This window comes from Equus przewalskii, chromosome 1, assembly GCF_037783145.1.
Source record: "Equus przewalskii isolate Varuska chromosome 1, EquPr2, whole genome shotgun sequence".
NCBI lineage: Eukaryota > Metazoa > Chordata > Mammalia > Perissodactyla > Equidae > Equus > Equus przewalskii.
This window is the reverse complement of record NC_091831.1, coordinates 80049408-80071868: the sequence shown is the minus strand read 5'-3', so window position 1 is coordinate 80071868 and position 22461 is coordinate 80049408. Positions and strand designations below refer to the sequence as shown.

General features: G+C 46.6%; 1 protein-coding gene across 2 annotated transcripts in view; it reads left to right on the top strand.

Annotated features, from left to right (window-relative positions):
- Nucleotides 1–22461, top strand: part of TRIM67 (tripartite motif containing 67) — a 53913-nt gene that overhangs the window by 12073 nt on the left and 19379 nt on the right. For both annotated transcript variants that reach the window (XM_070615080.1, XM_070615086.1), the window contains exons 2-3: nt 19921–20016; nt 21635–21757. In XM_070615080.1, the coding sequence (XP_070471181.1) occupies nt 19921–20016; nt 21635–21757 (219 nt within the window). The remainder of the gene's footprint in view (nt 1–19920; nt 20017–21634; nt 21758–22461) is intronic.

Here is a 22461-nt window from a genome sequence, read left to right as displayed (position 1 = left end):
GTCCCCTACTTCTGAGCAGTGCTCAGTCACTATCACCAAAACTGAATGCTGCTTGAAAATGTTCAGCTCAAGGAACAGGGACCTTTCTGGTCACTGGGACATGGGACTGCTCCCTTTCAGTCCCATACAATAAAGAGACTCCAAAGTGACTGTGCCTGCTCTAGACAGCAGGATCAGTTATCCTATTGCACACCTTTCATGGGAACATCACCACATGCCATCAACTTGTTTGGAGAGTGTGATTATTCCTTCTCAAATTGGTTTCCTTGACAAGTAATGGCAGCTTATCACTGATGAACGTTTGTCCTCTACACAGTCCTGCCTGTCTAGCAAGGTTCCACACCTATAGCTTATTGGGAATATGAAGATGCACGGAGGGGAAAGTCAGGGCACAGTAAAGGCCAGAAGACTCTGCTGGGGGTGTCAGGAGCCATGAGAGGTTTGAGACTTTAGCATATATTCAAGCTAGAAAATTCTCCTGCCACAGTTTCATGAATGTGGGCAGAAGATGTGAGACTCGTGGGTCAGAGATGAAGAACAGTGTATTACTCACAGCAATCACAGTAGTCAGAGTATCAGCATGTTCATGCCAGCTCCCTGAGCTCCCATTCCCATAGGGTGACACGAAGAAGGCTAGGTGACACCTGCATACACTGTAGTTTGAATTACAGAAAAGGAATGTTGAGCTTAGGGAACCCAAATCTTTCATAAAGGGTTAGCTTGGGGCACTTTGCTCCAGAGGGAGACGGCATCTCTAGCTTCCAAGGTTGCTGTCTATACAAACATCCTTGGAAAGATAGCACAGAACCAAGAGCAATCAGTGCCTCACTAGCAAGACTGACAGAAACATGAGAGACCCATGGAAAATTATCTTCCAACAGGAAGATTAGATCAAAATTCAAATAGTTCCTCAAGTGGTTTCTGTCTCGTGTACATCATGGGAACTTCCCCTGGCTCCTCTGGTTCTTAAAACTTCTTATTTCACTTGGGGTACACAGGCCTCAGGGCCTTCTGGGTAAAACGAGCAGGGTCGGTGCTGTTTCTTGCTCTTTTGGGATTTGCTGGGTGTCATGATGATGATGATGAGATGTCTATGGTGGGACCAAAGTAAAGTATGAGTTAAATCTGTACAGTTAAGGTGGTTTTCATTCCCGAGTCCATTTGTGTCCACTGTAGCACATGAAGGGTGACCATCGTCTCATGGATTCTTTGTATTATTCAACCAAAATATTCCATTGGATACACATTCATTGGGCACTTACTGAAATCCACAGGCTGTGCTGGGGGCTGTGGATACTTATAAAACAGGCCCCAAGAGAGCTCATAGCCAACTGGAGGAGAAGGATAATCTTACAACCAACCTAACTGTCTGTACAATTAATATAAAAAAGTGGAATAAGTTCCATATGTGTAATGTGAATAAACTGCTGAAGGAAGAGAGAGGAGAAGGCAGTTAATTCTGCCTGGAGATTCGGAAGGGGAAGAGAGGAAAGAGTAGCGAGGAGGAGTTGAAGAGAAGATGATGTTTGAGCTGGGGTGTGAATGATGAGGCTGAGTGTTATTAGTCAGGAAAGGAAGAAGAAACTTAAATGTACAGCATGGGGTAAGGTGTTAAGAAAGATGTTTGAAACCTAGTTCCTACTTTCAAACAGCTTATTATCTGCCAGTAGCGTGCCAGGGATTAACATATGTTCACATGAAGTAGAGGGACACTGAGAAATAAGACGCCATTTCTGATAAAAATGAGGAAACTTGAGTGACCCATCCTTTAGCATCTGAGATTTACAGAAAACATATTGGATCTGGAAAGAGTCATAAAAGAATGATGGGATAAATGGATTCCAGAAGCCACATTTAAGGGGACATCTAGCTTGAGAGGCTCAGAAAGATTAAACATTAGCTTCATTTAAATTTTAAGGAAGAACAGAAATAACCTGGCTATAATCCTTTTGAAGATTCTTGTAATTTTCATCATTTTCCCAGGTCGTTATATTTACCATGTTTACCGGTAAAACCTGGCAGCAAAAATCTTTTGAGCTTCACAATTTGCTTTGCTAAGTTAAGGAGAGAGAGGTGGGGAGAGGGGGGCAAAAAAAAGAAGTGAGGAAGCTGGATGAGAAGAGACTCACAGGAGGAAGTTGGCAGTATAAGAGACTTGGAAAAGGGTTGAGAAGTAGATTTTAGCTTGGTCATTAGCTCTAGTCATTAGACAGACAGGAGGGCTTGTCTTTCCACTTATGCACAAGAAATACGGAACAATACAGAGCACAGATAATTGGTGCTAAAAGTGTATGGAACAAACCCTAAGTGTAAATGAGCACAGAGTGCAGCAAACATTAGGGAAGACCGCATAGAAGAGATGAGAGTTGAGTTGGGTTTCAAAGGATTGGAAGGATTTGGAGAGTTGGAAAGAAAGGAGGTGTCCGAAAAAGAGGACCAATGTTCTTTTTTGTAATTTGACCATGGAAAGAAAGCCCTAAGACCCATTCTCATCAGACATGATGAGATTGTCACAACTATTCTATTATGGTTACCAGTGACTGGAGCTGGCCTGATCCCGAATGAAGAAGCAGTTTTGGTTACTGGGTGATAAAGAGCTTCACCTGGCTTTGCTCAGTGACTGGTCTTTATACGTTGACAAAGTCAGGCTACTGATTCAGGGGCCTCATGCACCTGACATCTTCTCCCAGGCTCGTTTCCTATCATCGGAGCATGACCTGACTTACACTCTGGTCTCTGGCCTTTCTTTATGTAAATATGATCCAGCTGTGCCCAATTTTACTTTTCTGCCAACTAGGTCTTCTCAGAGTCTCCATGGGCACTGATTCTAATACTCCAGACAGCTTTAAAAATAAAATCCCACTTGATTAGACTTTTCTTATTTATACTTATTGATGGTGTCTTGTTGCTAACACAGACTTACAAGGTCTCTTTCTTCCTTTAACCAACTTCATACATCACCTGCATAAATAACTTTGAACGTCTTGGCAGCAAGGACTGTGTCTTATTTATCTTTGTAGTCCCGGTAGCCAGCAGACCCGCTGGCTAATAGGCCACGAGAAACATTTATTTCATAAATGAGTGGTGACTTAACACCAAAATGTATTCTAAAATCAATGCCATAAATGACTATTCCAGTGTTGTAACTATTAACTTCTAGGTGAATCATGGAACAGAGTGACTCATGAATGAAGGGGGCGTTCTAGGGAACAGTATGGAAAATGAGAGGAGGAGGAATCATGCATTTTTCTAGGCCCCTTATTGAAAAGAGCCATCCACACTCATTAGCATGGCACTCCCGTCCCTCATTATATGTGGTAGTGATATCAGAAACAATTAGCTGATCTCTTGGGATGACAGATGCTAGCTGGAAACATTGGTGTGACTTTTCCCAGATATTAGCACTGCTTCATCTCCTCCAGAGAATAGATTGAGTATAAATTCACTAGACTGACATTACTGAAATCTTTGGTGCTAACGGAGGCAGTAGCATGCAAGGAATAAGAAAATTTGTCTTAGAGATAACAATCCTAAGACTGCTACTTGCAATGGAGTGACCTTGTATTAAAGGAGATAACGCATTGTAACAACTTCAAGCAGTGTGCACCACATAGCAAGGGCTCAATAAAAGACAGCTACTATTATCATCATCGTGATTATCATTGTGAACATCAAGGCCGAGCATGGCGTGAAAGAAGAGGGAACTGTTTCAGGGTCGGAGGTTGTGCACAAGAGCCCTCTTGTGGGAGGGCTGAGAGTCAGCGTTCGCCCTAATTGACGTAACTGGCCCTTTGGCAAGGCCATTTCATCACATGTGTCATGTTGAATGGGTGCTAGGGAGATCTAGCCCAGGACCGCCTGGACCAACCTTCTGGTCTATCACGGGTTGATATAATGGGAAGCATTTGAATTGACGTTAAAAGATCCGGGTTCAGTTTGGAGCTGTGTCTTTGGATAAGCTTCTTAACGTCTCTCAGCCTCAGTTTCCTCACACTTGAAAGGCTGGTATGAGGATGAAGTGAGATAAAGTAAGTAAAGGTACCTATCACACCTGTGAGGCACTCAGTTCGTTGTAGCCCCCGACTTCTTTCCTGAAGGTACGAGGAACTTGGCCTGCTTCCCCTCTTCTCTACAGAACCCAATCCCCACAGTTATGATTTAGGGGAAAAGTATGTGTAATATGACTCCATTGAGTGACTATATATAAAAGAATATGTACTAGAATAGGAAAAAAAGACTATAGATGATGTATTAGTTTGCTAGGGCTGCTGTAACAAATTATCACAAACTGGGTGACTTAAAACAACCAAAATTTATTCCCTCACAGTTCTAGAGGCCAGAGGTCTGAGATAGGTGTCAGCAGGGCCACACTCCCTCTGAAGGCTCTGGAGAAGGATCTGTTCCAGGCTTCTCTCCTAGCTTCGAGTGGTTCCTTGGCTTGTGGCTGGATAACTCTGGATTTCACATGGCCTTCTCCCTGGGTGTGTGTCTGTGTCCAAACTTCCCCTTTTTATAAGGACGTCAGTTATATTGGATAAGAGGCTGCCCTGCTCCTCTATGACCTCATCCTAACAAATGACATCTGCAATGACCCTATCTCCAAATAAGTCACATTCTGAGGCATTTAGGATTAGGACCTTAACATGAATTTTCATGGGACGTAATTGAACTCATAGCACACAGTAACATTTATTGTTAACCAGAGTGGGGAAATGAAACGAGAAAGAGCTGACAATTGAAAGACAATTAAAAGTTACTAACCCAGGCAGGTTAAGCCAACTGTTTCCTCATACCCTATGAAAATACTCAGCCGGATTGAGTTACTTTCTTCCCCACACTCTCAGACACTGGGGTCACTAAGGGGTGTAGAGTTTCGATTCCAGTTGTGGGTCGGGGAGAATGAAGTCTTTGAGGTGGGGGACGGGCTGTGGGGTGTTACATGGGCAGCGCTGAACGACTACAGGGCCCTGAAGACTCTGGGCAAAGAGTAGAGAAGAGATGGAGGAGAGATGGGGATTTCAAAGGGAGTCTGTCATCCTTGCGACTTTCCCCGGAGCCCTCGTGATAATCACCAAAAGTAATTATACTGAAAATATTAACCATCCAGGGTTACAACAGGAAACATTATTGTCGCATCAGGACGTGGTTGTGATGTTTAAATGTCCTGAATCAGAGAGCATTTGGGGAAAGAGCAGTGTGGCTGTTAGTTTTCAGTTGTAAAATTGCTTAGCTTCTCAAGGACGGAGATTTCAAATGAGGTCTTAGTAAATTATAAGTTTTTTTAGTGAAAATAGCTTTATTGTTTCTTTGACTGTAACGGAATAATGCTCATTGTTAAAAAAAAGTCTCAGACAATACAAAGAAGATGCAAATAAAAATATGAAAAATCAGGGGCCAGACCCATGGCTGAGTGGTTAAGTCGTGCACTCCACTTCGGCGGGCCCAGGGTTTTGCTGGTTTGGATCCTGGGTGCAGACCTAGCACCGCTCATCATCAAGCCATGCTGAGGCGGCGTCCCACACAGCACAACCAGAATATACAACTGTGTACTGTGGTGCTTTGGGGAGAAGAAGGAAAGAAAAAAAAAAGATTGGCAATGGATATTAGCTCAGGTGCCAATCTGAAAAAAAAAGAAAAGAAAAATCACCAGATCACACACATAATAAGAGTTGTAACAGTAGTTATATGTATATATTTACCTTAATAGTGGTTTTATATATATATATATGTATACATCTTATTAGTGGTTATTTACATATATAATGACCTCAATAGAGGTTATGTAATTACCTTAATAGTGGTTATATACATATATAAGCCACTGATATACGTATAATTTTTAAATAAAATTTTTAATGAACTCTTCTTATATGTGCTTTTTGGTATAATGGTCTTCTTTCCACTGAATAATCTATCATGGAGATTGTTCTGTGTCAATAAATACAGAAATACATCGTCGTTTTAATGGATGCTGAGTATTCAGTTATGTGGATAAAGTATCCTCCATTTAATCCCTATTCCTGAACATTTAGATTGTGCACAAATTTTTACTGTTTTTAAAAAATGCAGCGACCCCTCTTGTATATATACATCTTTACGTGCTTATCCTATTATTCCCTTTAGGATAAAGTCCTATCCAAACATTAAAACACTTTGGGGACTTATTTCTTTCCTCTCGCTGAATGTATCAAGCCAGGATCTTGTCTTAGAGAAGCAGTGTGCCTGTCTTCCTTTCCTGCTCCTTCTCTCAAATACCCTCCTGCCTTAAGTCGTTCTGGGGGCTCCTGTCAAGTCTGTCGCATTGATGTCAGCAGCATGGAGGGGGAGGAAGAAGTCAATGGTAGAAGGAGGGTTGGATGACCCAGAAGGAAGAAAAGAAGGCATCTGTTGTAATATGTTATTTGATTTTAATTGTCACAGCTAAGAAGTAGGTACTATAGGGGCCAGCCCCGTGGCCAAGTGATTAAGTTCATGCGCTCCGCTCCAGCGGCCCAGGGTTCGCAGGTTTAGATCCTGGGCGTGGGCATATGCTCATCAAGCCATGCTGTGGCAGCATCCCACATAGAAGAACTAGAATGACCCACAACTAGGATATACAGCTATATACTGGAGCTTTGGGGAAGAAAAAAAAAAGAGGATGATTGATAGCAGATGTTAGCTCAGGAGCAATCCTCCTCACCAAAAAGCATTAAAAAAGGAAATTAAAAAAAGAAGTAGGTACTAGAATCTCCAATATATAGATTCCATGGGAGGGTCAAGACTTGCCCAAGAGCACATGACTAGTAAAGAAAAGCTAAAGTCGACCTGACTCCAGACCATGTTGTTAGATTTTATTATTTGTTAAATATTTTCTGCTCTCCTAGGAGAGTTATTCCTCTTACCCCATCGATATAAGGCTGCGCTGTGTAACTTGCTTGGGCCGGTGAAATGAGAGTGGAAGTGATGTGTGCCACCTCCCAGAAGAAGCTTTAAGAGCCATGGGTATTTGGACTGGAGCTCCTTTTCCTCTGCGATGAGGCTAGGATGTCCCAAATGTGGGATGCTCCTTCACCCTGGATCCTGAAATGAAGAGGACAAGAAATAGAGCTATCGGTGACCTGCAATGGGCATTCAATGTGAGCAGGAAGTAAATCTTGATTGTTGGAAGTTTCTGAGTTGTGGGGGAGTGTTTGTTCCTGCAGCATAACTGGCTTAAGCTGTCTGATACAACCACACTCTTTTCCTATTTCACTATTTTGCCTCTCTCTTCTGAGCTTTGCCCTGGTTATTGGTCAAAATATTTCTATCTTTTCCTCTGGTTGCAGAAGAATGAAGAAACGCTTTTTAATTCTAGCAGTGTCCTCTACTAGACCCATATTTACATTTCTTTTTAGACTTGCTTTAAAAAATGTTCTTGACTTTTTTCCATGATCCCCTGAACTCTAGAGAGATAGGCGTTCCCTGTCACACATACAACTCCTGGAATAGGGTATGCGTCCAGAGGTGACTGAAGACTATCTTTTTGATTACTTGAATTTCCTTTGAACTTATTTTCTCTATCCTGAGCCTTTTTCTGGATAGTTGCATTTTGCTTAAAATCCATTTATTCTGCCATGGTAGAAACATAAATCTAGCAGTTTCTGAGCAAGCATAAAAGTGATAGTTTGAGATATTCAGTGTACCTCACAAGTATGTGTTGCTTATAATATCTCTACATGGTGAGTGACAAATGAGGGCCATATAATGCTTTTTTACGGTAAGTTCTCCCAAAGTGTAAGAAGTGAAATTGCATGACCATTCCAATATCATATTACATGTCAGATGCAAAAATAAAATAAAGCTCTCGTCCTTGCTTCTGATCCTTGGTTCATTTTATAAGCTTCCCTGTCATGTTGTCCAACAAAAAATAACTAATTCACTTACTCAACAAATACTTGCTGACTATACACTAGCAGCTCATACAAAGGTAAAACAAATAGGGTCTCCATCCTCTAAGACCAAGCAACTTAGCAGAAGAAAAAGTGACTGTGTGATGAGAGTATAATATAACGAGGTGTGGGATGGCACAGGGCCCAGAAAAGGAGCGTGTCACAGACGGGAGGGGAGTGGAGAGGGAGGGACACTTGAGCTGGGTTTTGAATGATGACTGTGGGTGCTGGCCAAGCAAGGGGAAGGTCACATCAGGCAGATGAACAACAAATGCAAAGGCATCGAGGCGTGGAGCAGCTAAGGCGGTTTGGGTCTTGAAGGTGGTACCAGCTGCTATCCTTGCCTGTCAACCTCAACAGGAACTGACAAACCCAAGTCTCAGGGGGGCGTGAATTTTCCAATTATTCTGGGTCTGCTTCCTGCACATGTTGAGCTCTTGAGGGTCATTTGGCACTAACTGACCCCCTTATCAGAATGAGAATCAACCATGTGCCCATGGGTATATCCAATGATCGGAAGCCAGTTCCTGGTGAGATCGCCCATCGGGCCTGCCTCTTCCTATTTTTGATCTCAGCATTAAGTCCTGGCCAAGGAATTTGGGTTGGTGGCTCTGACATATCAATATTGGTAGCTTGGAGATCCCTGTTGACAAGCCGGACTACTCCTTCTGTGTGCCTCAGGGCTGGAGCTCACAGAGAACTCCTAAGCTGTCAGCATTTGGGGAGTCAGTCTAAAGCTGAGTCGTGATTGGGAAGGAGAAGAGCCCACTTGCCATCACCATCACGGAGAGACTGAATTTACTGAGGTGAGGCATGAATCACTAATGATGGCATAGCTATCTTCGTGTTTCTTTAACCTCCAAACCACTAAAGCAGTTAGAGTTCTTCGTCCCAAGCAAAAAGATTCTAGTGAACTTGAATCAAAGAGAATTTACTGGAAGAATGATACTTTTTTCTAAGCACTAAGAGAATCAGTGGAAGATCTGAGAGCCAGGTTTGAAATTATAACAACAGCAGCACATACACCGCACTGAGCGTGTGCCAGGTTCTGTCCTCAGCACTTTGGATGTGCAAACTCACTTCATCCCACAATAACACCATTAGAGCCCTGATGCCAATATCCCCCTTTTCCTGGTTGAGGAAAACAGGGCCTGGAAGAGATTAAATGATGCGCCCGGGCTCACAGAGCGTGTGAACCTGAATTTGAACCATGTTCCAGTTCCAAAGGCTCTCGCCAGTGCTAAGAAGCAGGATCTACAGGAATGATCTTATAGCAGGAGTCTGGCCAGGGAACTATGAAACAAATGCCCGTCTTTCTAGGTCTCTTTGTCCCTTTGCTCAGTTTTGAATTCCGAGGAGCTGCCCTCCTGCTGGCCTAGATCAGGGCCTGCACCTGCCCCTGGTTGGGGTGAAAGCAGTGGTATATGGGCTGATTTCAGGCCCACCAGACTATACCCAGTGAGGAAAGGGAAATTTCTCAAGGCAAAATTGGGATACCGTTATGAAGGATGACTGGAAGGTCAGCAGCAGGCAAACAGCAGCCCCTGCGGGTCTCGTTACACTGGGGTCTCATTACACACAGAACCACCATCAGGAGAGTGCCAGCCCCCGAACCCAGGGCTTTCCACGCACACTCTCATTTAAACCTTGAGACAACCCTTTGGGGTGTGTATCATCACCCCCATTTCACACGTGAGGACACAAAGTCTCAGAGAGGGTAAGAAACTTGGTCACATCAAACCAGGGTTTCAGTTCAGGCGCTCAGAGTCCAGCTCTAGGGTCGCTGGGGGTACACTCGCCAGGGCTTCAGAGCGCGTGGCCAGCAGGTCGGGGAGGGTCAGTTATTCTGCTCTCAGAGCCTGCGTTAGTGTGGAGCTGAACTGTGACCTGGGCTTCTGGGGAGCGGAGCACCTCAGTCACCACCTCCTGTCTACCACTAGAGTGACTGGCTCAGTGGAAAATGTCTGTCGGTGGGAAATTCAGAGTCAAGCCCACCAACACGTAGTTATACTGCATCCATTCCTGGCCGCTCGCCACTGTTGTCAGGATTCGCATGGCCTTTATCTGAAACCTCTCTGTAAGAAGAGCTTTCCCATCCCCGGGACCACCTTCCGTTCTACTACCTGCTTCGGAGGGGTCTGAGGAAAGAAAAGGAAGGAAAGTCAGGAGAATGCCTGGCTCTATTTTTTCTCATCCGAAGTGGGGGAGAATCTAAAATCGCCCAAAGGAGTGAGCTCAGGAGCTCCCACCAGGGCAGGCCCCTCTGGGATGAGCGACACGGCAGGCTGGGGAGGTGGGGCCGCAACAGGAGTGAGGCATCGGAGCCCTTAGAAACAGATGCCATCTTCAGTCGTGCCCCTGAGACACCCTGGCCAAGGGGGCCAAGATGCTTTCCTGCTTTTCTGCTGCCCCAGAGCACATGGCACTGAATTCAGCCAATTCAGGAAACATTACTGAGCGCCTGTTCTGTGCAGGCACTGTGGTGGGCACACGAGGATGAATTAACTTCTCATTCTGAAAGTCCTGGTCAGGTGAGGGACACAGGCAAGCAGACAAGTAACTAGACCATGAGACAGATGGTGGTTAGGGCTAAGAATTGGGGGTAAGCAAGAGGCCAAGGGAGCACAGGGGAGCAGGGACCCCACCAACTCACAGAGTCTGGGCAGACTTCATGGAAGAGGGGAAATGTGAGCTGAACTTGGGCATGCTGAGCTAGCACTCCTAATGGACATTGAAAGTGGAAGTGACAACTGGGACAAAGGCTCACAAAGAGGGGAAGAAGCAAGGGGGAGTGGATCTGCTGGAAGGTAGGTGCTTCGGGTGCAAATTACCCCAGGCAGGGAGAAGGTACAGATCCTCCTGAGCAGATCACATGCCTCCCTCGTCTGGAGGCGGCCGACAGATGTTTGTTGAATGAATAAACCCGTGAATGGTTGAAGGTCTTGACATCCAGGCTGAGGAATTTCAATTTTGCTCTGCATGAGCCACAGGAGAGAAGACCTTGAGCCCTAAGGGCCAGAAGGAGAGACATTCTGGCCAAGAGAGACTTTCTTACTGAAGGAGGAGCGCATTTCCAGTCAAAACAGAGCAGATCGGGACTTCAGCGAACCTCCTACTTCAAGCCCTTGTGTGTTAGTTTGCTGGGGCTGCCATACCAAAGTACCGCAAACTAAGTGGCTTAAAACAATAGAAATGTGTTCTCTCATAGTTCCAGAGGCCAGAAGTCCGAGATCAAGGTGTCACAAGGCCACATTCCCTCTGAAGTCTCTAGAGAAGGATCTGTTCCAGGCCTCTCTCCTAGCTTCTGGTAGCTCCTTGGCTTGCAGCCGCGTAACTCAAATCTTCACATGGCAGCCTCTCTCTGTGTGTGTCTGTCTCCCTGTCCAAATTTCCCCCTTTTTATAAGGACAACAGTCATATTACATTAGGGCCCAGCCTATTGACCTCATTTTAACTTGAGTACCTCTGTAAAGACCCTGTCTCCAAATAAGGTCACATTTTGAGGTACTAGGGTTTGGTCTCCAACGTATCTTTTTGGGCAGACACAAATCAACCCATAAGACCTCCCCGTGATGCTGATCCAGAGTGCAGACTTGAGTTGAGAAGGAGAAGTACCTTGACCACATGAAAATGCGAACCAGCCTTTCCTGGCTCAGTGCTCCGAGGCCTGAGATGAAAGCTCGGGTGATAGGAAGGTGCTGCTCTGGCCATTTGGATGGCTTCTATCTCCTGCAGAGGCCTGTTCTGCCGACACAGTCCCATGACATACGTGTCTTCTTAATCAGCAAGGCTGGCAGGGATGTTAGTCTTAACAAGCACATGAATCTTGACCAGAAGACCAACCTAATAATGGAAAACTCAAGAGCTGCCCAGGCAAGTGACAAGGCCAGGAGGTCACCCCTGTGATAGTTGCTCCTGTCCTAGGTCCTCATCTCTTACACGGCAGGAGGGAGCACTTAAGAAGATGCAATGCATGGAAAAAATCTGCCTCCATTGGGTCCGACTCCCTAAGCGAGGTGTAGGATTTACCCTGGGGACAGTGGGGAAGCCACCTGCTTAGGTGGAAGGTGAGTGCATCTTACTAGTGCTAAGGCCTCTCTCAGGAGGCTGCTTGGAAGTCCATTTCTCTGTTTATCTGGGAGTCCCAGCCTTTTAATTTTCTTAAGTGAGTCCTCCACATTTCTCTCTTATTATTGCTGTCCTGTCAAAAGATTAAGACATTTCTAACTCTTTCTAGGGATTATCATCAGCCACAAATTTAGAAAACCAACACCTTGTTACTGAATGGAGGATGAAAAGGTGGGAGAAATCCCCATGGTCGTTGTAACCCATTTCACAACTTTCTCCTCTGTGGCTAGTGAGGATGCCAAAATCTCGGTGTATATTCAGCTCCCCTTTCAATGTGCGCCCCATCTCTACTGTCTCCTGAGGGGGGTGTCAAGCTGCAGGAGGCGGTGTGGGAAAGGCAGGCCCCAAAGCAGGGAGATGGGACGCCAGCTCCCTCTGAGCAGGGCTGAGCGCAGAGGGCTCCTGGTGGCACTTCCCCATGGAGACAGATGGAGGGGGGTGTCTGGTTAGGCTGAGGGGCAGGAAGTCTAGTCTTAGGGATAGCAGAGGGAACCGTTGGGAGAGCCCTTCACAGATAAAAGCAAATCCTCTCTTCGTTTTCTCTCCTAGAGTGTGGCTGCCAGCATGTCCTTCCCCCACCTCTCCATTCTCGCCTCACACACGGTCCCAGTGTAATAATGTGATACTGTGATTTATAATAAATATATACTTGGTCTTCGTCCCAGTTCTTGGCACAGAGCTCTTAAAATCCTAGGAATTTCCTGAGTGAAATTCCTGCTGACACCTTGATTTTAGCCCCTTAAGACTTATTTTGGCTTTCCGGCCTCCAGAAGTGTGAGAGAATCAACCAGCGTTGTTGTAGGCCACCACGTTTGCAGTAATTTGTTACAGCAGAAACAGGAAATCGCATGCTATAAGAACCCACAGCGGGGGGAATTGAATGAGGCTGAGGAGTCAATGAGGGGTAGATCCTCTCTATTCTCTTATTTTGCATCAGCCCGGGGTGGGGGCAGTAAGGAGGATGGGGTCTTCATCCATCACCAATTCTTGTGTTGACAGAGTCCTGGCTGCAGCCTCCACCTAGAGTTTGTGGGGTTGGAGGCAGCTTTGATGTCAGAACAGAGCGCTGGAGAGCCCCATTCGAAGCCCACCTCTCCTCCTTAGTGCTCAATGGCCAGAAACACCGGGGGCCAGTGGGACCGGGGCTGATCCTCTGAGCTGTTTTGCTCAGGGAACCCCCTCAAATCTGGGTCACACTCAGTGGAGAGAGAGGCTGCCTGGGTCACCCTGGATCCTAATCCTTCCACCACAGCCCCTTTCTGCCTCTGGCGGGGAGAGGGATCCCCTGAGCCTGTGACCCACAGTCTAACACAGAAGAGTCCTGCCACCCAACAGTGCTCCCCTCACGGCAAATACTAACCTGATCTGCCCCTAGGTGACTTCTACCCAAGGGCCCACCCCTGTCCACTTGGCCCTTTACCATCAGTCTTTCACACCATGGAGCAAAGTCTCCATGACCTGGCCCCTTGGAGGTGGGGGCTGGATCCTGGGAGCCAACTGGGCATGGAAAATCCTATGGGGTTGGGGAATCTCGGAGGTCTGGCTACCACCACCTCATACAGATCTGTACCAGCTGCCCTCTCAGCACCAAGCGTGGGTCCTGTCCTCTCCCTGCTCCCAGGGCCTCCACGCGCCTGCCTCGCCTGTCTCCTGTCCCTGTGAGCTGTCCCCAGGAGTGGAGTGCTGCTCTGCTTTCCAGTCTCCAGCTCTGTCACCACATCTGCTTCCAGAGAAAGAGCAACCAAGGCTCACCATGCGTCTCCCAGCCTCAACTTAGGCTGACCACTAGGGCAGGTGTATTTATTTTGGTTACTGGGCTCTTGGAGCCTATGGCTGGAGTGGCTGGAGGTCAGAGAAGCCTGGAAAACAAAGCCGCTATCTGCCAGCTGGAGAGGGGGCCGCTGCGGGCAGGGATTTTCCAGCTGTGGCAGGTTGCTTAGGAAAGGGAGAGCACAGGACTGGGTGGAGGAGCCCTCCAGTCTTCGAGCAGAGGCAGGGAACGGGAGGATGTCAGAAGTCCCATCTAGTATGACCACACTGGGGACGGACCAGTGGTGGCAGTTAACTAGAAATAGTTAACACTCAGAAGTTGTGACAAGCATTTTAGTCCTGTCTCAAGCAACAGGGTAAGGTCAGACTGCCAGTGCCCATAACATATGGGGCTCTGTGCCCTAGAAACGGTGGTTTCAGAGTGGCCACATGGCCATTTTAATTACGCCCAGTGTGTGAGAAGATTGAGATTTGGATAGCTCGGGGGATGCTAGTCGGACAAAATCTAGAACAAAGTCGATTCACTGACATGGATATTTATGGAGCACATTCTAGGCGTGAGGCACTGTGCTGCCCACACAGTGATGCACAGGACAAGCTTGCAGGGCCCCGGGGGGCTGGGGTCGGCCAATAGGATGGGAAAGTTGATGTGTCTCCCCTGAGCCTGTCTCAAAGACAGTGAGATGTGTCCTAGAAGGAGTTCAAAGGGCATCGTCCATCTGGAGATGGTAGGAAAGTTTCAGGAGGAGGTGGCATTTGGGAAGGGTCTTCGCAGACAGATGGGCTATTAACAGGCAACAGCAGGCAAAGCAGGAGGAGGAGAACATATGAGGCAGAGGGGACTACAGGAGCCAAGGCAGGAGGAGGAAAACCCAGGGGCAGTGGAGTCCATTTTGACCGAAGAGTGGAAACCATGTGGACATCGCTGGAAGGTGAGCTGGAGAGGTGGCAGCACAGAGAGTTGTGGACACTGAGCTGTAGGGCTGGACCCAGATTGAGTGGGGAGTGGAGCACACTGGTGAGTGGGGAAATGACACAGTCAGAGCAGTTTGAGAGAGAATGGTCAGGAATTTATTTGGATATGCAGGACTCAGATTTCTGCAGTGACATTTAAGTGGTGATTTTCATCAAGTAACTCAACATTGCCCCCCTCAATGCATACGGCCAGCATTGAACCCCAAACTCTACCCTACACTCCAGTTGACAGGGGCTGAGAGTTCTATCGGGGGCTTCATCTTTTCTCATTTAGCAGTGGGGTCCACAGTGCCAAAGGGAAGGATTCGCTAGCTCTTGTGAAAAATGTTCTCCACACATTGGTAGATGGCATGAGCTACGGTCAAACACTTAGACATTGCAATAACATGGATCTTATTCCTCCCCCTGACTTCAAGCCTATGGACAGTGGTTTCCTTGAGAGGGGCACCTAGTTTCTAGGCCTTTTAAATTCACATAAGAATAGCCTCTAATTAGCTGTATGATCTTGGGCAATTTCACAGAAAGACACATTTAATGAGCATCTGCTGTGTGTCAGGCATGCTACCTGCACTTTTGTACATTAAACCATTTAATAGTAATATGCTAATGCATTTGTATGCTCCTGTACTGTCAAATTTTACTGCAAGCTCAGTTTCATTGCGGGTAAAATGAGAGGTTGGACCGAACCATGTCTAGATCCTTAATGTCTAATCTTCTGCACTTCTCTCGGGTGATCCTGATATAAGAGAGCAAGGACCAAGTTTAAAAGGAGGAAATTGAGGGGCCCCTCCACAGAGACCATAGCAAACACAAATTATCTCTGAGGCTATATGAAACGAAAATATAAACAGGTCCCAGTTGGGTACTTTACGTAAATTCATGTCTCAGTTCATTTGGGCTGCTATAGTAGAATACCAAAGACTGAGTGGCTTAAACTACAGAGATTTATTTGTCCCAGCTCTGGAGGCTGGAAGTCCAAGATCAAGGTGCTGGCCGACTCAGTTCTTAGTGAGGGCTCTCTTCCTGCCTTGCAGACGGCCACCTCCTCGCAGTGTCCTCACGTGGCGTTTCCTCTGTGTGTGTGCGAGGGGAGAGAGAGAACAAGATCTCCCTCATGTCTCTTCTTATCAGGGCCTAATGTCACTATGGGAGCTCCACTCTCATGACCTAATCACCTCCCAAAGGGTTCATCTCCAAATACCATCACATTGGGGGTTAAGACTTCAACATATGGATTTTGGGGGCGCACAAACATTCAGTCCAACAATTTATATATGATAGACCCAAAGGATTTCCAGAGTGCTTGGGTTATGTGACTAAGCATAATAGTTAGAACTCTTATGAGAGACGGATTACAATTATCATTCCCATGCTACAGGGATGACGCTATACAACAAAGAGATGAAGTATCTTCCCAAGTCTCCCGGCTAATGAGTGATGGGATTTGCACCCTACTAGCCCAAAGTCCTCATGCTCAATGCATTATAATGCACTGTAACACCATGCAGAATGGGAGGGTAGGGCAGAAAACTGCCCTGTGTACCTAGAAGCTACTCCTCAGGGCTACCAGGGAAGATGTGATTCTGGGCCAGGCAGGTAGTTTGTTCAACTCAGCATGGAAATTCTTTTAAGCTATTTCTCTAAACTCAGAGACTCTACAGGAATGTAATTATAACTTTAAAGCAATAGGAAGACATAAAATGCAACTTTTGATTCAAGTTAAAGTCCATCTAGTCATTTAAAAGAATTGATCTTCTGCCTGGATATTTCCTTTCTTTCCAAGAGTTTAGTATAATCAATATCCACAGAGACAAAACGATCCTTTCTCATTTCTCAGAGTGCAGGCTCTTCTCTCAGATGAGAAAGGGATAATTTTCAGCATCTTCTGCTAACACTTCAAACAGTCCCTGTGGAAAAGAAGATTCCCGTGCCTTACAAAACTGAAGCAACATACAGGATACTGTAAACCCCCAATACACTACCAAGAAATAAACCTCTTGTCACTTGAGAAACCATTTCTACCTTCACCCTACAAACCTTTGCTCCTTTTCCACTAGAAGAACCAGGTCCAGTTTCCACAATGCTGTCTCCTGGGCAAGGAGAGGTGACTGGTGGCCATTTCATACAGGAAGCATCTGGGGTTGAGAAAAGTACAAGGGCATGCTTGTGGGGGACATCTCTTCGTAGTGGCCAACCTCCCACCACCGTCCGGAGCTCTTTCACGAAGACCAGCAGACCAGGGCTAAGCCCTTACACAAGTGAAATGGCTGTGAAATGGTTTGCACTGGGCATTGAGAAGAAGCAGAGGGAAAGATCAGGTGGCAGGTCTGGTGGGCCCAGAAGCAGTGTCTACTGAGCCTTGAGATTATTTCCCTTTCAGCAAGGTATTTGCCTAAGGTCACTGGTCTCCTTCAAAATCGCTCTGTTCTTGGGCTCCTTGCCAAGCTCCATGGTCTACTTGCCAAGCAGGAAGGAGGTCAACAGGCTCCGGGGAGGGCTGGGACAGAGCCGTGCTGGCTCTCAGTGTGGGTGGAGGTTGGAGGACCCTCACTAACGTGGCCTCTCAGGGCTTCTCGGCAGCAAAGGGTACTGTCAGTGGTGATGGGTCTAATGCAATCTGTCCTGTCTTGGCATGCACCTCTAGCCAAGCAGTCACTTTGCTTTTCAGTCAGCCATGGAGCAGTTTTTGAGTCTCTACTTTGTGCCAGCACCACTGGCTAGAAATACAGACAAAAGGCAACGTCCCCACCATCAAGGACTATATAGATTAGTGGGAGGCAGGCCCCTCCTTGGGGAGGGACTGGTGCAGCCCCAGGGGGCCCCATGTGGCAGAAAGGAAGATGCTACCCTTTTCTGGACACTGAGGAACTTCAATTTGAAAATCCCTGTTGCTAAAGATACCCCCCATGGCCTATGAATGATGCTGACATCTCAGTCTCCTTCCACAGGCAGTTATCCGGGGGTAGGCTGAGTGGTCCTAGGACCTGGACCCCTCTAAGGATGGGTGCAAAGACCTGCGTTGTCCAGAATAGTAGCCACTGGCCACATGTGGTGGTTGAAACTTAAACTAAATAAAATTAAAAATCCAGCTCTTCCGTTACATTAGCCACCTTTCAAGTGCTCGGTAGCCACATAAGGGTGCCATATTGGAGAGAGCAGACGTAGGACACTTCTGTCATTCCCGTGAGTTCCATCGGATATTCTTCTTGCATAGATTATTGCAATAGAGAGTGGCACACCCTAGGAGAGCTCTGGAGCTGGGGGGGGCCTAAATCAGCTGGGGGGTGGTGGGATGGTGAAGCCAATGGAGAAAGGAAAATCTTTGCCAAGGAGCTGCATCTTAGCTGAGCCACAGTCTGAGGCTCGCAGCTGTCTCCAGGCAGGACGGAACCCAAATCTTACCTTGTCTTCACCATTGTTGCTGCTCCCCGGGCCTGAGGCCCCTTCCTTCTCTTTCCACATGTCTCCCTTTGTCTTCTCGTCCACTCCATAGCTTCGTTCGCCATTTCTTCGGAGATTTTCAGCTGAGGCTGTGTTTGTACAGTCCAGCAGATCTCAAACTGAATCAGAACCCCCTGGAGGGCTTGTTAAAAGACAGATTCCTGGGCTTCACCTCCAGTTTCTGATCAGTAGGCCTGGAGCGGAGAGAACTTTCATGTCTAACAAATTGCCGGGGGACGCTGATACTGCTGATGTAGGGACCACCTTTGAGAACCATTGGTATGATCTAAAGAATCACATTCTTTGATTCATTCATTCATTAAATATTCATTTTATTAATTTATTAACATTTATTAATCTATTAATAAAATTTATAAATTAATTAATTTAAAGCATTAAATATGCTGCCATGTGCCAGGTGCTCTTCCTGGGTGTGAAGAAACCAGGCAAGATCCCTGTTCCAGGGAGCTTCATTTTAGGGAGGGGAAATAGGCAATAAACAAAGCTATGTCAGGTAGTAATGAACGTTGTAAAGAAGAATAAAGCAGGGGGAGGGGAGAGGGCTATTACTTTTTTTTTTTTTTTTTTGCTGAGGAAGATTTTCCCTGAGCTAACGTCTGTGCCAGTCTTCCTTTATTTTGGATGTGGGACACCTGACACAGCATGGCTTGATGTGCAGTGTGTAGGTCCACACCCAGGATCTGAACCCACGAACTCTGGGCTGCTGAAGCAGAGTGTGCCAACTTAACTGCTACACCACTGGGCCAGCCCCAAGAGGGCTATTTTATAGGTTCATCAGGAAAGGCCTCACTGACAAGGCGACATTTGAGAAAAGACCTAAAGAAAAGAAAGGGAGCAGAGCATGACCCTGGCCTTTCTGACTCCATTTTGCTCCATCCTCAGCTTTTTAATTTGAAAAATGAGAGTCATGTTAAACTCAAGGTCTAGGTTTTTAGACAAATTTGATTGTGTGTACATACATTTCACTAAAAATAAGAATGATGGTAAAGGCCATAGATTTGATCGATCCCAGCTTGCAGTTCCACCTTTGGGTCCCAGCAGCTGAGGCTCCCTCTGGGCCTCCTCTGTCCATACCCCTCTCCACAGGGTGGAGTCTGTAGGGCTCAGAGGAGGACACCAGGAGCCTGTATCCCCCTTCTAGAAGATGCCTTAGGATTCCCAGTTCTAAATATGGCTCCAGCTCATTTCCAGGGCCTGCAGGCCTCTTCCCTGCCCATCCCCCCCAGGCCCATCTGCATAGGGGCGGGGTGGGTGGAGCTTGGCCTAGGACCTAGGATGTCCATCCGTAAGCATCTGAGTGTCCTACTAATGGGGGATGGAGCTGTAGGAGAAGGGGCTGGACTGGGCCAACGGCTCTATTTATCTTCTTGTCCTGGGTTCTACAAAGATCAGAGGCAGGCCTGTCAGCCTGAACCAATTAGCTGAATGCTCCTTACCTCTATCCAGCTTTGGGGTCCAGATAGAAGAGAGTAGGTCAATCAATACTTATCAACCATTGCTGGAGAAATAAGCCTATGTTGTAGAGACCATGAGTCAATAGTGGTCTCTTTATAAGTAAGGACAGCTTATGGGTGGGATCGGTTCTATCCCTTCTTATAAACACAAGCCTGTATGATGGAGTGCAAACTGTGTGCCTTTAACATCTAATTTTCCTTTTCAATCTGTGATATCTTCCTAGGCACAGCTGTCTCAGGCCTTAAATGGAGTTTCCGATAAGGCAAAAGAAGCAAAGGAATTTCTGGTTCAGCTGAAGAACATTCTGCAGCAGATCCAGGTGAGCACAGCCCCAGCGTGGGGAGGTTGAGTCAGTGCACGAAGTACATGAAAAGTATCAGGAAGAAAGGAAAAGTCTCTTGGCGAGCATCTTGTCAGTGATGAACACGAGAAGATTGGCTTGTCCTACTGCACAGCCTCAGATGTTGCATACCCCACACACTCAGTCCATTGACACCCGTGTGACACCTGATACGGGAAAGGGATTTCACATGAACTCAGTCAGAGAGAACTGTAGAAAGAGAGCTGGAGAGACGGACTACAGCACTCTGCATGGTCAGGTGGTCCTATGCGGTGTCTGTGTATGGTGATTTTGTTCCCTTGTCATCAATACATCAAAATATAAACGCATCATTTCTTAAATAAATGTATTACTGAGCACCCGTGCATGTCACATACTGAGCCCGACAGATCAATAAGGCATAGGCTGCGGCCGCAGGAGCTTTGTCTGTAGGGGAGGAACTGTGTACACGTGTGCTCCACATGGGTGTGCAGGCGTGGAGGAACCGTTCCTACAGAAGATGAACCCGTATGGTATTCCAGTGTCTGGATGAGGACACTGTATTCTGAATCAGCCCATAAAAGTTGTCCTTCCTGATAAGTTAAAGTTCAGAATCAGCCACAAGGCATTTTAAGTCATGTTTCTGATGTTTCAGAGACACAAGATGTATTGGTTCAGTTATAACAAAGTACGATTGAGTGGTTCAAACTGCAGAAATTTATTTCCTCACCATTCTGGAGGCTGGAAGTTCAAGATCAAGGTGTTGGCAGGTTTGGTTTCTTCTGAGGCCTCTCTCCTTGGCTTGCAGATGACCGCCCTCTTGCTGTGTCCTCACCTGGTCATCCCTCTGTGTGTGTCTATGTCTCAATCTCCTCTTCTTATAAGGACGCCAGCCATATCAGATCAGGGCCACCCTAACGACCTCATTTCAACTTAATCACCTCTTTAAAGACTCTATCTCCAGATACAGTCCCATTCTGAGGTCCTGGGGTTAGGACGTCAACATATGAATTTCGGGGATGGGAGGAGGCACAATTCAGCCCATAACAGGAGGTCTGAATCCACGCTGATCTTAGAGACCTAGAAGGAATCTTTTTTAGAACTGAGAAAGACAGACCCTACAGCAAGAGCACTGTTTCATTCATTTTGCTGTTTTCTGACTATAAAAAGCAAAAGTAGATGTCACAGAAATTTTGGAAAGTAGAGAATAACAGACAGAACTAAGAAAAAGTTCACCAACGTCTCACCAAAGGAGGTGACCACCTCACCATTTTGACACATTGTTCCATCACTTCAGACACACACACACACACACAATATGTGTGGGACTATGCTGTACACAACTTGTAGCCTACTTTTTAAAATTTTTTACAGTCACTCATGAGCATTTCCCATGACATTGAAAACTCTGTGAACAAGGTCTGAATGACTCTGGAATCTTCGCCCATGTAGATGTGCCGAGATTCACGGCACCCCTCCCCTAATTCATATTTACACAGTTTCCAATTTAATAGCGTTACGGCTAACTCTGGGATGAGCTTCTCTGAAATCCTTCTTTGTCTCCAGCACTTGCCAGATTTCAGCATGGCTTCTCCCTAAAGCTCTCTGCTTCCCCCAGGAAAATGGACTGGACTATGAAGCCTGCCTGGTGGCTCAGTGTGACGCGCTGGTCGATGCTCTAACGCGGCAGAAAGCCAAGCTGCTCACCAAGGTTACTAAAGAGAGGGAGCACAAGTTGAAGGTAGGTACCCGCAGGACTGACGCCCTCAGTCCCCATCACAGCCTCCACACCCAGCACACAGAGGAGCACACAGTAGGCAGTGGGTCAGTATTAGTTCAGTGAATGAATGAATGAAAGAGCGAATGCGGCAAAGACGGGATGGGCAAGCTGCTTTGGGCCTACTTACACTCAACACCCATGCTCTCCCTCCAAAGCTGGAGTCAGATGCTCTGAATTCTGCTATTTTCAAGTCAGAAGTCCTCCCTCCCCCATCTTCTCTAAGTTCCTGTTGTCTGTCTGAGGGACTCCTCCTGTCCTCATTTTTCAGAGCAGAAGTGACCAGTGATGGTGACAAGGCCTTGCTCTCTGAGGTCTCCAGCTCTGTCTGCTCCTTCAGGCTCTCTCTGATGTCTTGTGCACTCAATAGTCAGCAATAATGATGTGACCAATTTCCACCATGGGCAGGGGGGTTTTCCTCACATGACACTGGGCTCGTAGTCCAGACAGGGAACCCTGCATTGACAAAGGACTGCTTCATTGTCCAGGGCACTCAATCTATTTTATAGACATTTCCCAACGAGTCGAAAAATATTACTATCAAGGAAAGAAGGAATGAGTGTGTGTGTGGGGGGGGTGGTCCATGGTTTACAAGCAAAGCACCTGAGTCCATCGAGTTATCCACAACCAGCCAACCAGTAAGAAGGGAGACAGAAGTTGGTCATTGG